The sequence below is a fragment of the Theropithecus gelada genome, chromosome 19 (assembly GCF_003255815.1).
Source record: "Theropithecus gelada isolate Dixy chromosome 19, Tgel_1.0, whole genome shotgun sequence".
NCBI classification, from domain to species: Eukaryota; Metazoa; Chordata; class Mammalia; order Primates; family Cercopithecidae; genus Theropithecus; species Theropithecus gelada.
In genome coordinates this window covers 38,751,972-38,766,508 of record NC_037687.1, presented here as the reverse complement: position 1 = coordinate 38,766,508, position 14,537 = coordinate 38,751,972, and the positions used below count along the sequence as shown (strand labels likewise).

The following is a 14,537-nucleotide window of genomic DNA, read 5'->3' as shown; positions in this document are numbered from 1 at the left end:
AAAAAAAAACCTTGTGTCGTCTTGGGCTGGTGTTGCTGAAAATATTTTTTTTAATAAAAAATAGACAAAAAAGCTTGTGTTGTATTGTTTAAACTTAGGATTTCCCAAGCATGTTAAGTATATATTTTTATAGAACAAAGTTCCCCGTGTTGCCAACTCTCTCCTTCCTTTTTTTTTTTTTTTTTTTTTTTGTTGAGACAGAGTCTTGCTCTGTTGCCCAGGCTAGAGTGCAGTGGCACGATCTTGGCTCACTGCAAGCTCCACCTCCCAAGTTCAAGTGATTCTCCTGCCTCAGCTTCCTGAGTAGTTGGGACTACAGGCATGCCACCACGCCCAGCTAATTTTTTGTGTGTTTTTAGTAGACATGGGGTTTCACCATGTTGGCCAGGATGGTCTCGATCTCCTGACCTCGTGATCCGCCCACCTCGGCCTTCCAGAGTGCTGGGATTACAGGTGTGAGCCACCACGCCTGGCCTCTCCTCCCTATTTAATAGATTGAGGAGTTGGCTTGTCCGATGGCAGAGCTGGGGCTAGAACCTAGGAAACTTGCTCCCAGGCTAGTCCTTTTGGTAAATAAGCAGCATTCCTTATCATTTGTGCCTTACTATTTGGAAAGCAGGGTCCCACTATTGAGAACTGATGGAGCCCGGACTGACCCCCAGTTTTGTGCTGCTCTTACTGTGTTGTGGCCCCCCAGTGCCTTTTCTTAGTGTATCTGGTTGATTTTGTCTAATGCCATTCTGGTTCATCCACAAAGTTAAATCCCCAGACATTTCTTGTGGGTGGCTCAGAACTTTAATGAATGTAGGTTAAACTGCAGATTTGTGTCAGGCTCTGTGAGACTTGTAGGATCATTCAGCCCCAGGAGAATATTTTCTGTGCCGTTATCCACAGACATTCATCAGGAGCCCTGTGTGAGCCCAACCTATTGCTGGGAACCAGGGAGGCTCTCTTCAGGATGGCTGAGCACCATCCCTGCCCTAGAGAACCAGGAGCCTTTTCCGAGTGATGTGATCCACATGCCAAAGCTGGGGAATGATCCAAAATGGTCTGGGGTTGAATGCAGAAATGAGTAGATGTGAATGAGCCTCGGCATCAGGGATTAACGCTGTGGGAGAAATTAAGCTAGCCTACATCTATAGTTTGCTCTTGGTTCGGCACTGATTCCTGGAGTCTGCCTGAGACTAGGACTTACCCATGGTCCACAGCACGGTATCCCACCCTGACTTTCTGTTAGTGGTATGACTTTAAGAGGTTATTGCACCTATGGGATGGCTTAACAGGAGTGATTCTGGCCTCTGTGGGTAGGGCAACTAAAGCCCGTAGAGTTAGCTGCAGGACCACAATACCCTGTTGAATTCATCCTGTCCCCCTCCCTTGCTAGACTGAAGAAGCTTTGTAAGAACTGAGGTGAGAGGTTCTTCGGGAGGAGAAATGGGAGAATGTAGGGTCATGGCATCTCAGATCCTAGCCCTGTTCTCCAGTACGGCCTCCTTGGTTGGCTCAACAGGCTTCTATTGAACTCAGCAAGCTGCCTGTGCCCAGCCCTTCATCACTGTAGTGAGGATCCTGCTCACATCTCCCAAGGGAAAAGGGACCAGAAAAGTGATAGCTGGGGAGCTTGCAAGTGTCTTGACCGTCTGAATTTGTCCTGACAATAGAAATGAAGACAGAGATGAAGCAAGGAGCACCCACCAGCTTCCTCCCGCCTGAAGCTTCTCAACTCAAGCCAGACAGGCAGCAATTCCAGAGTCGAAAGAGGCCTTATGAAGAAAACCGGGGACGGGGGTACTTTGAGCACCGAGAGGATAGGAGGTGGGTGTATGAGGCAGCAATCACCCTTGCTCTGGTAGGTCTCTATATCCATAGCCTCGTGCTTGCTGGGGACATTTGCACTAATCTAGAGTGGCTGAGTAGAGATTCCCTCTGCTTTCACACTCTTTCTGTTCCTTCCTGTGCTTACTACCAGATTCAACTTTCCTAAACTTTTGGTCCTTCCCCCAGTTCCTCCCTTCTTACCTGCAGGGTAACTTGTAAATATCTTAGACTTTTCATGTGTGAGATGCCAGCCTGCCTCTTCTGTCCTTTGCCTTACTGCCCCTGCAGTCAGCTGCTTGATATCTGTAATGAAAGAAAGATCTGTTTCCTAACACTACTCCCAAACACACATCCTCTTCCCATTCATCCACTCGTTCAGTCAGCTCTCACAGTGCTGTCACGAAGTGCCCACTCTTGGGCTGGACACTAGCAACATAAAGATGGGTAGTGAGTTTTGCCTTCTGTTGTTCCAGTATGGGGACTCAGACACATACATAAGTAAGCCACAACCTCTGAGGTGAGTAGTCAGGATGCAGGTAAGTTTCAGGAGCTCAGAAGAGGCAGCAGCCTCTGCTTTGGTCATTTCTCTTCCCTAACAAGCCCTTTCTTCCTTTCCCTCCAGACCAAGTCCTTTCCTTCCCTCCTTCCTTCCTTCCTTCCTTCAGCTCCTATCTGAAGCCTTTTGCAATTATGAAAACTAGCAATGGCCACTGTACTCACCTGGATTAGTCATCTGACACATTCTGTTTCCTATCTGGCAGAGTCCACCTTCTAACTAGCTTGTTACTCTCTGAGACAGGGCCTGGATCTCCCAGGCTATGACTTAAGTTAGGACATGGAGCCCACCTCATATGGTGTTCTTCCACTGCTTGCCACAGAGCAGAGGCCTAGAAGCTACTTGCTGATGGAGAGCAGAGGAAGAACACTCGCTCTGATCCTGGGCTGGCAGGGAAAGTTTCGTAGAATGGACTTAACATGTGATGAGCACAGACTCATGAGATGAGTCTCATGAGTCTCCTTCATGAGTGGGACCCTGGACAAGTCATTCTGCTTCTCTGAGCTGCTCTTCAGGAAAGAGACTCATCTGTGTTAGCCCTGGCCTGGCGAGGCCAGAGGGGCCCTCCACCAGAGGGAAGGCTGCTGCTGGGAGAGTCAGCAGCAAATGGGCATGGGCTCCCCATCTGTGCATGCAGTGCACTGTGACCACCCAGACTGTCCAGGCAGGACCCTGAGTGTTAGTTAGACTCTACCTTTCTATCCTTCTTCCTCATTCCTGTACAGCAGAAACCAACAGTGTTAAGTCCCTTTTTTAGTGTTTTGGTAGGAAAATGAATATCATTTATAATTTAGGACACTGAAAAAAATGGGTCATCTCAAATTCTCTCAGATGTAGGATTTTAAGAAGCCTGGTACATGGATAGATAGTAATTATTGGGATTTATCTAGGCTCTTGCACATGCCCCTTCCTGGACAGCACCCTTTTGAGATACCACAGCCTCCAAACAGTAACAGAGATCAGTATGGAAGTGGTTGTTAACATGCAGAGGGTATGGATTAGAATCTTAGGGTGTAAAAAAAGAGCAAAAAAGTTCCCTAAATTATTCTGATGCCCCCTTCAGCAGAGCATGCCCTCTCCAATCCCTGTCTCCACCCTAGGAGTTGATGGTCATTGCTCTCATTGCAAGGATGTATGGTTCCAGAGTTCTTTTGCCCACTTCTGTGGGAAGAAATGGAGATTCAGGAAGCAGTCTGGAGGCCACTTGTAGATTATAGCAGAACATTCATTTTCTTTCCTTTGTGCTCATGTATTGTTCTTGTGTGACTTAACCCCCGTTTCTAATACAGGGGCCGCTCTCCTCAGCCTCCTGCTGAAGAGGATGAAGATGACTTTGATGATACCCTTGTTGCTATTGACACCTGTAAGTCTTTGGAGTGCCCATTTAATTCTGCCTTACAGTCAGTATGGGGAAATTGTGTCTTGACCTTCACCAGAATCCCTGCCTGGCACCGTCCAAAGACATTGTTAGTCCACGTGTGACACACAGCTTAGCTCTGGAGCAAGAGTCCTGGTTTGGAGGCAGAAGACCTACTCCCAACTCTAGCAGTGGGACCCTGGGCAAGTCATTCTACTTCTCTGAGCTTCCCTTCAGTTAATTCTGCCGTAATAACCTCAGAGGACTTTCAGGGAGACTCCTCAGTGGATACAGGAGCAATTTGGAAAACCCTGAACTGCCCTGTACACACAGAGGTTGTCATCTAATCAGGAAGGGAATCTGAGTGCCGCTGGGGAAACTTAACTCTTTGACAACCAGTTCCCGTTTCCATCAGCTGCTCACGTTCTTGGTGAAACCAATGCCACTGTGTCCTCTGAGGCACAAACCTGGCCCACCCTGCTGTCTGTCCTCCAGTTCAGCTTTCTTTCCACTGGATAAGTGGCTTTCACCTTCGCTGCGCATCTGAGCATTTTTGGAGGATTTCTTATAAAGGTCCTTTTCCTCAGACCTCCTAGTCAGAGTCTAATGAAGAGCCTGTGAATCTAAATTTTTATATGCACCCAGAAGCCCAGTCAGGTCTGAGAACACTGCACTTCTCAACAGAGCAGAAGATAAGCAGCAATTTATTCATCTATTTCTACAGAAGCTTATGTTTAAAAAGCACTGGCTACATGCTTTTGTAAGAGATAAAGATATATACAGTCTCTAATATCGCAAGCTCTCAAAGACAAAATCTACCCAGAGTAGAGGTAAACATTGTTTAAAAAGTGTTGGGGGGCAGTGGTTCATGAGGCAGTGTCTGATGAAATGGAAATGTACCGACCACAGTGGTCAGCCTTCAGAGAAAGGAGAGTGCCTCATGGGAGGGATGGTCAGGAAAGGCTTTCTTGGAGGCATGACTGGCTGCTTGAATATTGAGAAGGGTAAGAGCAACAATAGGACAATCCTAGGCCTATGAGAGGAATTAGGAGCCTATGGGGCACCTGGGCATTGGTTCCTGGGTGGCAGGTGTGGATCAGGGTCAGATCCCTGTATAGCTGTTGGAAACAGAAGTCTGGTTCCCAACTTGATAGAATTAGCACAGAGGGCGGTGGGAATATATGGTGGTGGTGATCAACCTTTTTGTATTCTAAAATCTAGTTTGAGTCTGGGCAACATGGCAAAACCCTGTCTACGAAGAATATAAAAATCACCCAGGCATGGTGGCATATCCCTGTAGTCCCAGCTACTCAGGAGGCTGCGGTGGGAGGATGGCTAAAGCCCCCAAGATGTGTTCACTTGTGTACTCCTGGTCAGCACTTGGGGAACTTCCCTCTGCCTATTTCTTAGGACTTTTAAAACATCAACCAGGTCGGGCATGGTGGCTCACGCCTGTAATCCCAGCATTTTGGGAGGCTGAGGCGGGCAGATCACCTGAGGTCAGGAGTTCGAGACCAGCCTGGCCAACATGGAGAAACCCTGTCTTTACTAAAAAATACAAAATTAGTCAGGTGTGGTGGTACATGCCTGTAATCCCAGCTACTCAGGAGGCTGAGGCAAGAGAATCGCTTGAACCTGGGAGGCAGAGGTTGGGGTGAGCCAAGATCACATCATTGCACTCCAGCCTGGGCAAAAAGAGTGAAACTCCGTCTCAACAAAACAAAACAAAAACATGAACCAACTGGGCTTTTTCCTTCACAGATAACTGCGACCTCCACTTCAAAGTGGCCCGAGATCGGAGTAGTGGCTATCCGCTCACAATTGAGGGCTTTGCCTACCTGTGGTCAGGAGCCCGTGCCAGCTATGGGGTCAGAAGGGGCCGTGTGTGCTTCGAGATGAAGGTGAGTAGGAACAAGAGAAGGGGAAGGTCAGAGAGGTCCATCCATTGTAATATCCTGACACCAGCCACCTTGGTCAGAGCTACAACTGGAAAAGAGACTGGATCGTGCAATATTGTGTCCAAGCAGACAAAACTGTGATGAACTCAAGAGAACTACATCATTGCTAAATATCGTATCAGAAAAGCAGGCCAACCATACATTGCTTCATCAACCAGATATTTCCTTGGTGAGAGTTGACCCAGGTATTGTATAGTCAACCAGTGTAGCGATGACATGTTTGTAGAACTGAGAAAATACGTTGTTTGGAAGAAAAGTGATCTAGAAAGAATAGACTCAGGTGTCACTTAGTAAAGGGAGGCCAGAGGGAAAACAGGGCAAAGAACTGCCAGCTTAGGCCAGCCTCTGCTGTGATCTCTGCACCATTCCATGTCAAGTTATGTTTATGAAAATAATACATGCTCATGTTTAACAAAAGTTTAGACAGCACAGAAGAGTACAGGATAAAATAGGTTATTCTCGCTGGGTGCAGTGGCTTACGCCTGTAATCCCAGCGCTTTGGGAGGCTGAGGCAGGTGAATCACGAGGTCAGGAGTTCAATACCAACCTGGCTAAGATGGTGAAACCCCGTCTCTACTAAAAATACAAAAAATTAGCCGGGCGTGGTGGTGGGCACCTGCAATCCTAGCTATTCGGGAGGCTGAGGCAGAGAATTGCTTGAACCCAAGAGGTGGAGGTTGCAGTGAGCCGAGATCATGCCGCTGCACCAGCCTGGGCGACAGAGTGAGACTGTCTAAAAACAAAAAAAAGCCCAGGTTATTCTCATGTCCTCTCAGTCTCCATCCTACTCCCTGGAGGGAACTTCTGTGTTAACAATTTCTTATCTATTTGTGTATCCATACTTACAGATGATAGCTAATACTATAGAGCTCTTTGCATGCACAAGATACAGCACCAGGCTCTTTACGTGGATTATCTCCATTAATCCTCATAGTACCGTCTGAAAACAGGTACTGTTAGCCCCAGTTTTTAGAGGTAGAAGCTGAAACACAGAGGGTTATATTTTATTGACCACGACATCACTGATGTAAGTTGCACATTATTTTATGTCCCTCTCATAGAGAAACACTGCCAACTAAATAAACTACACAGTGTTTTCTTTTTTTCTCTTTTTTTTTTTTTTTTTGAGATGGAGTTTCACTCTTGTTTCCCAGGCTGGAGTGCAGTGGCATGATCTTGGCTCACTGCAACTTCTGCCTCCCGGGTTGAAGCAGTTCTCCTGCCTCAGCCTCCCCAGTAGCTGGGATTACAGGCATGTGCCACCATGCCCAGCTAATTTTTGTATTTTTAGTAGAGATGGAGTTTCTCCATGTTGGTCAGGCTGGGCTTGAACTCCTGACCTCAGGTGATCTGCACGCCTCGGCCTCCCAAAGTGCTGGGATTACAGGCGTGAGCCACCGCACCCAGCCTACACAGTGCTTTCTCGTCACATTTATTTTGAGATGGATCCTGATTTCAAAGATGTTGAAATGTGTATCTGAAAAGCCAGTGAGGCCATAGGTAGACACGGATATTCGGCAGTCTAGTAGTCTCTTAATACGAAATTAAGTCAGAAGGCTTTTTTTTTTTTTTTAACTTAATACTGTATCTTGGACATTTTTTCAATGGCAGTACATTAGCCCAACGTACTGCTTTGCTCCCTTATTTATTTATTTATTTATTTATTTATTTTTTTAGATGGAGTTTCACTTGTTACCCAGGCTAGAATACAGTGGCGCAATCTCTGCTCACTGCAACCTCTGCCTCCCGGGTTCAAGTGATTCTCCTGCCTCAGCCTCCTGAGTAGCTGGGATTACAGGTGCACAACACCACGCATGGCTAATTTTTTGTATTTTTAGTAAAGACAGGGTTTCGCCATGTTGGCCAGGCTGGCCTCGAACTCCTGACCTCAGGTGTTCACCCACCTCAGCCTCCCAACGTTCTGGGATTACAGACGTGAGCCACCATGCCTGGCCTGCTTCACTCTTTTTAACTGTTGCATCATATTTTGTGGCATGGATATACCATAATCGGTGCCTTATTGATATTTTTTCTAATGTTAAAATATATACACACACATATACACACACATCTAATGCTGCACAGAATGTTGCATACACAAATATATTCACATTACATAGACATACTTGTACACATATTAGCGTTTCTGTAGGATACTGAGTTATAGAGCATGTGCATTTACGGGGTTTTGTTGTTGTATAGATGGGGTCTTGCTATGTTGGCCAGGCTGGTTCCTAACTCTTGGCCTCAAGCCATCCTCCTGCCTTGGCCTCCCAAAGTGTTGGGATTACAGGTGTGAGTCACCATCCCCAGCCATTTACAGTTTTGACAGACTTCTAGATTGCCCTCTAAAGACACTGTACCAGTTTATCTTTCTTTTTTTTTTTTTTTTTTTTTTTTTTTTTTTGAGACGGAGTCTCACTGTGTCTCCCAGGCTGGAGTGCAGTGGCCAGATCTCAGCTCACTGCAAGCTCCGCCCCCCAGGTTCACGCCATTCTCCCGCCTCAGCCTCCCAAGTAGCTGGGACTACAGGCGCCCGCTACCGCGCCCGGCTAGTTTTTTGTATTTTTAGTAGAGACGGGGTTTCACCATGTTAGCCAGGATAGTCTCGATCTCCTGACCTTGTGATCCACCCGCCTCGGCCTCCCAAAGTGCTGGGATTACAGGCTTGAGCCACCGCGCCCGGCCACCAGTTTATCTTTCTATCAGATGTTACGAGAGTCTCTTACACTAAAAGATAACTGTATTTTGAAATGCCTGTCTCTGTGCCCCTGTACTCTGCTGATCCCTTTGGAGGCCCTGGCTTCTGTTCAGTAGGCTCTTCAGAGCTGCTTAAATGCTTCTTCTCCAGCAAGAAAAGCCATTACTTTCTTTTAATGCCTGATGTGCTTCCTTCCTATATTGCCTCATAACCTACAGCCTCCAGAGAAGCAACCCTGAGCCCTTTTGTCCTCTTTCCTTAGATCAATGAGGAAATCTCTGTGAAGCACCTTCCGTCTACAGAGCCTGACCCCCATGTGGTCCGTATCGGCTGGTCCCTGGACTCCTGCAGCACCCAGCTAGGTAAGGAGGGGTCAGCTATGCAGTCCAGAGAAGAGAGTGACTATCCCTACCCTTGGATTCTCAAGCCTCCTAAGCTTCCCTTTCTAGTGTCAGACTTAGAATAGAACCAGGGTGAAGTGGAACAGGTACAAGGATTAGGTATATGCCACTCTCTCTGTCATGCTGTATTCAACTCAGAGGACTATGGTCATGAAACAACTTTTCTGTGAAGAATCAATTCTTATCCTTCATCTTTTAGGGGAGGGTCCAAAGTTCTCTTTAGGAATCTATTCCCTTTCTGTAAAAAGGATCAGTGTCTCCTGCCCTTAAACCAAGCTGCAGATAAATTCCCAAGCTCCATTAAGTTCTGTCTGTATTTTCTGTCCAGAGCCTAACCTAGAGGAAAAAGGGGAGCAGAGACCAGTGAGGCCAGGGCTAGTTGGGAGAGGGGCAGGGGCTGCCTATTGAAAGATTTTGAATTTTGTGGGTCCCCATCCTCAGACTTCAGTGACCTTCTGGTCCTAAGTAACTGATTATTCTGACCAATTCTGACACCTTCTGCCTTCCGTTTATGATCATACAAATGTTTCAATTATGAAAATAATATGTGTTGCTTATAAGAGTTCAGGCCATACAGAAAGGGAAAAATGAAAATCCTTCCTAAACTTGTGAGATAAACTAACCAATGTTAACATTCCATTTGTAGTCTTCTGGACATTTTTTTTTTTGTACATATTCAAACTGGATCACACTAGGACTACCTTGTATAGCCTTGTTTTAATATATGATGGGCATATTTTTGTAAATAAATACAGCTTTTTGACTACTGCATAATTTTCCATTTTATAATTGCATTATTAAACCAGTCCCCTTCTGTAGCTCATTTAAATTCATTGCAAATTTTTGCTGTTTTAACACTTGAGCCATTATCCTGGTCCGTAATTGCCTGACCGCTTAAGACTAATCTTTAAAAGTAGATATATTCGCACTCATAAGTGTTTGTTTAAAAAATGTGTTCACATGAACTTAGAGAGTGGATTAATAGATGATGGAGACTCAGAAGTGTTAGGGGTAGCAAGGGGGAGGAGGATGAGAAATTGGTTAATGGGTACAATGTACGTTTTTTAGGTGATGAATACCCTAAAAGCTTGACCACTATGCAATCTGTGCATGTAACAAAATTGCACATGTACCCCACAAATTGGTACCTCCTCAAAAAGGTAGATATATTACCACAAAAAAAAAAAAAGACTCATAGGTCATCTCATTTTATCTCTGTCTCCGTTTTGAGATGTAGGTGGTGGCAGTTGATAGGGATGGGAAACAGCCCAGAAGGGTCAAGCACCATATCCAGGGTCACATAGCTGGTTCGTAGGAGAACCAGGCCTGGTATTCATGCTTGTCGGCCCCTGCTTTTCTAGCAGCATACTCTTTGGGTTCTGCCCAGGAATCTCTAGGTCAGGTGTCAGCCAGAGCCCTTGGGATCTCTCAGTCATATCACATCAGCACCCAATTCTGTAACCTGAGGAAATACAGTACCTTTCCTAGGGGTCAGTCCTCATGGTCTCGAGGAGCAAAATCCAGCCCCTTCACTGATTTCTACCACGAGTAGACTGGACTGAATATTGGGTGTCACAAGGAAGGGTTGCATCTCAGCATACGATTCTCCTCCATCCCAGCTCCTGTCTTCCTTTCCTCCCTTTCTTTTCAAATTTCCCTTCTGTGCAGAGTAATTCAGTTGAGCTACTCCCAGACTGGACAACGAAACCCATCAAGCCCTCCAAAGTTCATCATTAAGGGCTTCCTTTCACCCTTCCCCATCCCTATATTAAAAAGGCATCTGATTAATAAAACCAGTAAAGAAAATTATTTTTTTCTTCAAAAATAAAAGTATGTGGCAGCCATTGAGGCTGTTATGACCATCGCAGGTTTAACCTGCCTTTGCCTATTTCTTCCGTCAGGCGAAGAGCCTTTCTCCTATGGCTATGGAGGCACTGGGAAGAAGTCCACCAATAGCCGGTTTGAAAACTACGGAGACAAGTTTGCAGAGAACGATGTGATTGGCTGCTTTGCGGTGAGTGCTAGCAGCCTGTGGGAGTTGGCAGAACCAGATGTTGGGCTACAGACTTCTTTTTCAGGATACCTCTATCCATTGTCTGCCCCATATCCAGCCACTCTCGCCATACTTCTTTGTCTCTGCTTGACAGACTGGAATGTTTACTGTCATTTTGTGGGAAATTCTGTCATTCCATCTCCTCTGGTCTCGTGTGCAAAGTTTTCGGATGACACTCTGAAGAGGTTTGCAGACTTCAGGTGTGCATAGCCTTCCTCCATTCCTAGGTACCAGAGTGACATTTTCTAAACAAACCTAGGAATTTCTTATCTTTCATTGCTAGGAAATAGCCTGTCTGCTCTTGAAGGCAGTGGTATTGGCTCTTGCCCCATGTTGGCATCATCTTATCCCAAAACTTCTCCCTTTCTTCATCTCACATTGGTTGAGCCAGGCTTCCTACAATGAACTGCCTTCTGGAAGAGTAGAGATGATGCAAAACAGAACAGCTGCTGCTGCCATACTTCAGTCTTTGAGAGCAGTGACCAGCAGTCACCATGCTGTGCAATATGGCTGTCAGCTCTGGGCTGGATTCCCTGGGCCCAGTTCTGTTCTTCCACTCAAGCCCTGGGCAATTTACACTCCTTGTTTTTCAGTTCCCTCTAAATGAGAATCTTTGCCCCTACCTCAGAATTTCGTATGGAGTCATTAAGTTAATCCTTTAAAAGCACTTATAATAATGCCTGACACACAGTAAGTGCTCAGTAAATATGACTTAATACTATTAACATTAGGAGTTATAAGAGATGTTTGTAAAATGTGCTATGAGGCCCCAGAGGAAGTGACTACCCAGACGGATTCATCCTCTGAGGCTTGTTCTTTTGCCTCCCTTCATATTTGTACACACATACTCTTTTTTTTTTTTTTTTTTTTTCTGAGATGAAGTTTCGCTCTTGTTGCCCAGGCTGTAGAGCAATGGTGCGATCTCGGCTCACTAGTATCTCCGCCTCCTGGGTTCAAGCTCTTCTCCTGCCTCACCCTTCTAAGTAGCTGGGATTACAGGCATGCACCACCATGCCCGACTAATTTTGTAGTTTTGGTAGAGACGGGGTTTCTCCATGTTGGTCAGGCTGGTCTTGAACTCCCGACCTCAGATGATCTGCCCGCCTTAGCCTCCCAAAGTTCTGGGATTACAGGTGTGAGCCACTACTCTGGGGCCCTTCTTTTTTTAACTTTGAGATAAATTCAAACTCAGAGAAAAGCTTGAGAATAAAGAATTCTTATAGGGCCTTATCCAGATTCTAACATTTGCCACATTTGCTTTACCATTTTCATGTTTATGGTGTACATACACATAGAGTTAACTCTTCAACAACACGTGTTTGAATTTCTCTGGTTCACTTATGTGCAGATTTTTTTCAATAAATATATTGGAAACTTCTTTGGAGATCTGCAACAATTTGAAAAAACAGACAAATCATATAGCCTGGAAATATCAGTAAGATTAAGAAAAAGTTAAGCATGTCATGAATGCATAAAATATAAGTAGATACTAGTCTATTTCATCATTTACTAGCATAAAATATCCACAAATCTATTACAAAAAGTTAAAACTTATCAAAACTTGTGCACACAAAATGGTACATGGTACCATTCACAGTTGAGAGAAATGTAAACAAACATAATAGTACAGTATTAAATCGTAATTGCTTTTCCTTTGTTTTTTGTTTTGTGTTTTTTGAGACAGATTCTTTCTCTGTCACCCAGCCTGGAGTCTCGTGGCACGATCTCAACTCACTGCAACCTCCAACTCCAGGGTTCAAGTGATTCTTGTGCCTCAGCCACCCGAGTAGCTGGGATTTTTTGTTTGTTTGTTTTGTTTTGAGACAGAGTCTTACTTTGTTGCCTAGGCTGTATAGCACAGTGGCGCAATCTCGGCTCACTGCAACCTCTGCCTCCCGGGTTTAGGAGATTCTCCTGCCTCAGCCTCCTGAGTAGCTAGGATTACAGGCGCATACCACCATGCCTGGCTAATTTTTGTATTTTCAGTAGAGATGAGGTTTCACCATGTTGGCTAGGCTGGTCTTGAACTTCTGACCTTAGGCGATCCACCCGCCTCGGCCTCCCAAAGTGCTGGGATTACCAAGTGTGAGCCACTGCACCTGGCCTAATTTTTGTATTTTTAGTAGAAATGGGGTTTTACCGTGTTGGCCAAGCTGGCACTGTGTGTTGTACATCTTCATGTGAGCAGTTCTTTTCAGTAAATTGTGTATCACAGTAAAAAGTGATCTCTCGCAATTCTTGTGTGTTTTTTAATTATGTTTACTGCAATATTGTAAGCCTTGAGTAACACCATGGGATCCAAACAAAGTGCCACTAGTGATGCTGCAAGTGTTTCTCAGAAACAGAAAAAAGTTATGACATTACAAGAAAAACTTGAATTGCTTGATATGCACTGTAGATTGAGGTCTACAGCTGTAGTTGCCTGCCATTTCAAGATTAATCCAGCGTAAGGACCACTGTAAAAAAAAAAAAGAAAACATTCCCGAAGCCATCACTACTGCTATGCTAGCAGGCACTAAAACCTTGCACTTTTTATCATATATTGAGAATGCAGGGCGGACACTGTGACTCACACTCGTAGTCCCAGCACTTTGGGAGGCCAAGGTGGGCAGATCGCTTGAGCCCAGGAGTTGAAGACCAGCTTGGGCATCATGGCGAAAACAAACTTTTAGTATTTTATAAACATAAAAATTAATTGGGTGTGGTGGTGCACACCTGTAGTCCCAGATACTCAGGAGGCTGAGGATCGCTTGAGCCCAGGAGGTTGAGGCTGCAGTGGGGTATGATTGTCCCACTGCACTCCAACCTGGATGACAGAATGAGACCCTGCCTCAAAAATAAATAAATAAATAAATAAATAAATAAATAAATAAATACTGCAGTTTTGTGTAGGTACAGGGTGGCTATAAGAAAGGCATACCTGCCAGGTGCAGTGGCTTACGCCTGTAATCCCAACACTTTGGGAGGCCGAGGCAGGCGGATCACAAGGTCAGGAGATCTAGACCATCTTGGCTAACACAGTGCAACCCCATCTCTACTAAAAATACAAAAAATTAGCCGGGCGTGGTGGCAGGCGCCAGTAGTCCCAGCTATTAAGGAGGCTGAGGCAGGAGAATGGCGTGAACCCAGGAGGCGGAGCTTGCAGTGAGCCGAGGTCGCGCCACTTCCCTCCCTCCTAGGCAACAGAGCGATACTCTTTCTCAAAAAAGAAAAAAAAGAAAGGCATACCTATAGGCTATAATTCAAGAAAAGTGAAGTCATTATATGACAACATAAAGCAAAAGAAAGGTGAAAGATCTAAAGCTGCTGAATTTAATGCCAGCAAAGGATGGTTTAATAACTTTAGAAAGAGGTGTGGCTTAAAAATTGTTAACAGGAAAGGCAGCTTCTGCCAATCAAGAGGCAACAAACAAGTGTCCAGGCATCATTAAGATATAATTGAAGATAAAAATCTGCCTGAACAGATTTTTAATGCGGAGTGCAGTGGTATGATCTCAGCTCACTGCAACCTCCGCCTCCCCAGTTCATGCTATTCTACCTCAGCAACCCAAGTAGCTGGGATTACACACGTGCGCCACCACACCCAGCTAATATTTGTATTTTTTGTAGAGATGGGGTTTCACCAAATTCCTGAGCTCAAGTAGGCCGGAGACACCACGCCCAGCAAATTCTGTCAGATTTACGATCAGGACT

The 14,537-nt window shown here is 45.3% G+C and overlaps 1 protein-coding gene across 9 annotated transcripts in view; it reads left to right on the top strand.

The window, feature by feature from the left end:
* HNRNPUL1 (heterogeneous nuclear ribonucleoprotein U like 1) overlaps positions 1 to 14,537 on the top strand; it is a 47,675-nt gene that overhangs the window by 9,427 nt on the left and 23,711 nt on the right. For 8 of the 9 annotated variants that reach the window (XM_025366298.1, XM_025366294.1, XM_025366292.1 and 5 more), the window contains exons 3-7: positions 1,662 to 1,815; positions 3,664 to 3,737; positions 5,493 to 5,632; positions 8,653 to 8,752; positions 10,693 to 10,805. In XM_025366298.1, the coding sequence (XP_025222083.1) occupies positions 1,662 to 1,815; positions 3,664 to 3,737; positions 5,493 to 5,632; positions 8,653 to 8,752; positions 10,693 to 10,805 (581 nt within the window). The remainder of the gene's footprint in view (positions 1 to 1,661; positions 1,816 to 3,663; positions 3,738 to 5,492; positions 5,633 to 8,652; positions 8,753 to 10,692; positions 10,806 to 14,537) is intronic. The other variant, XM_025366300.1, reaches the window with a different exon arrangement.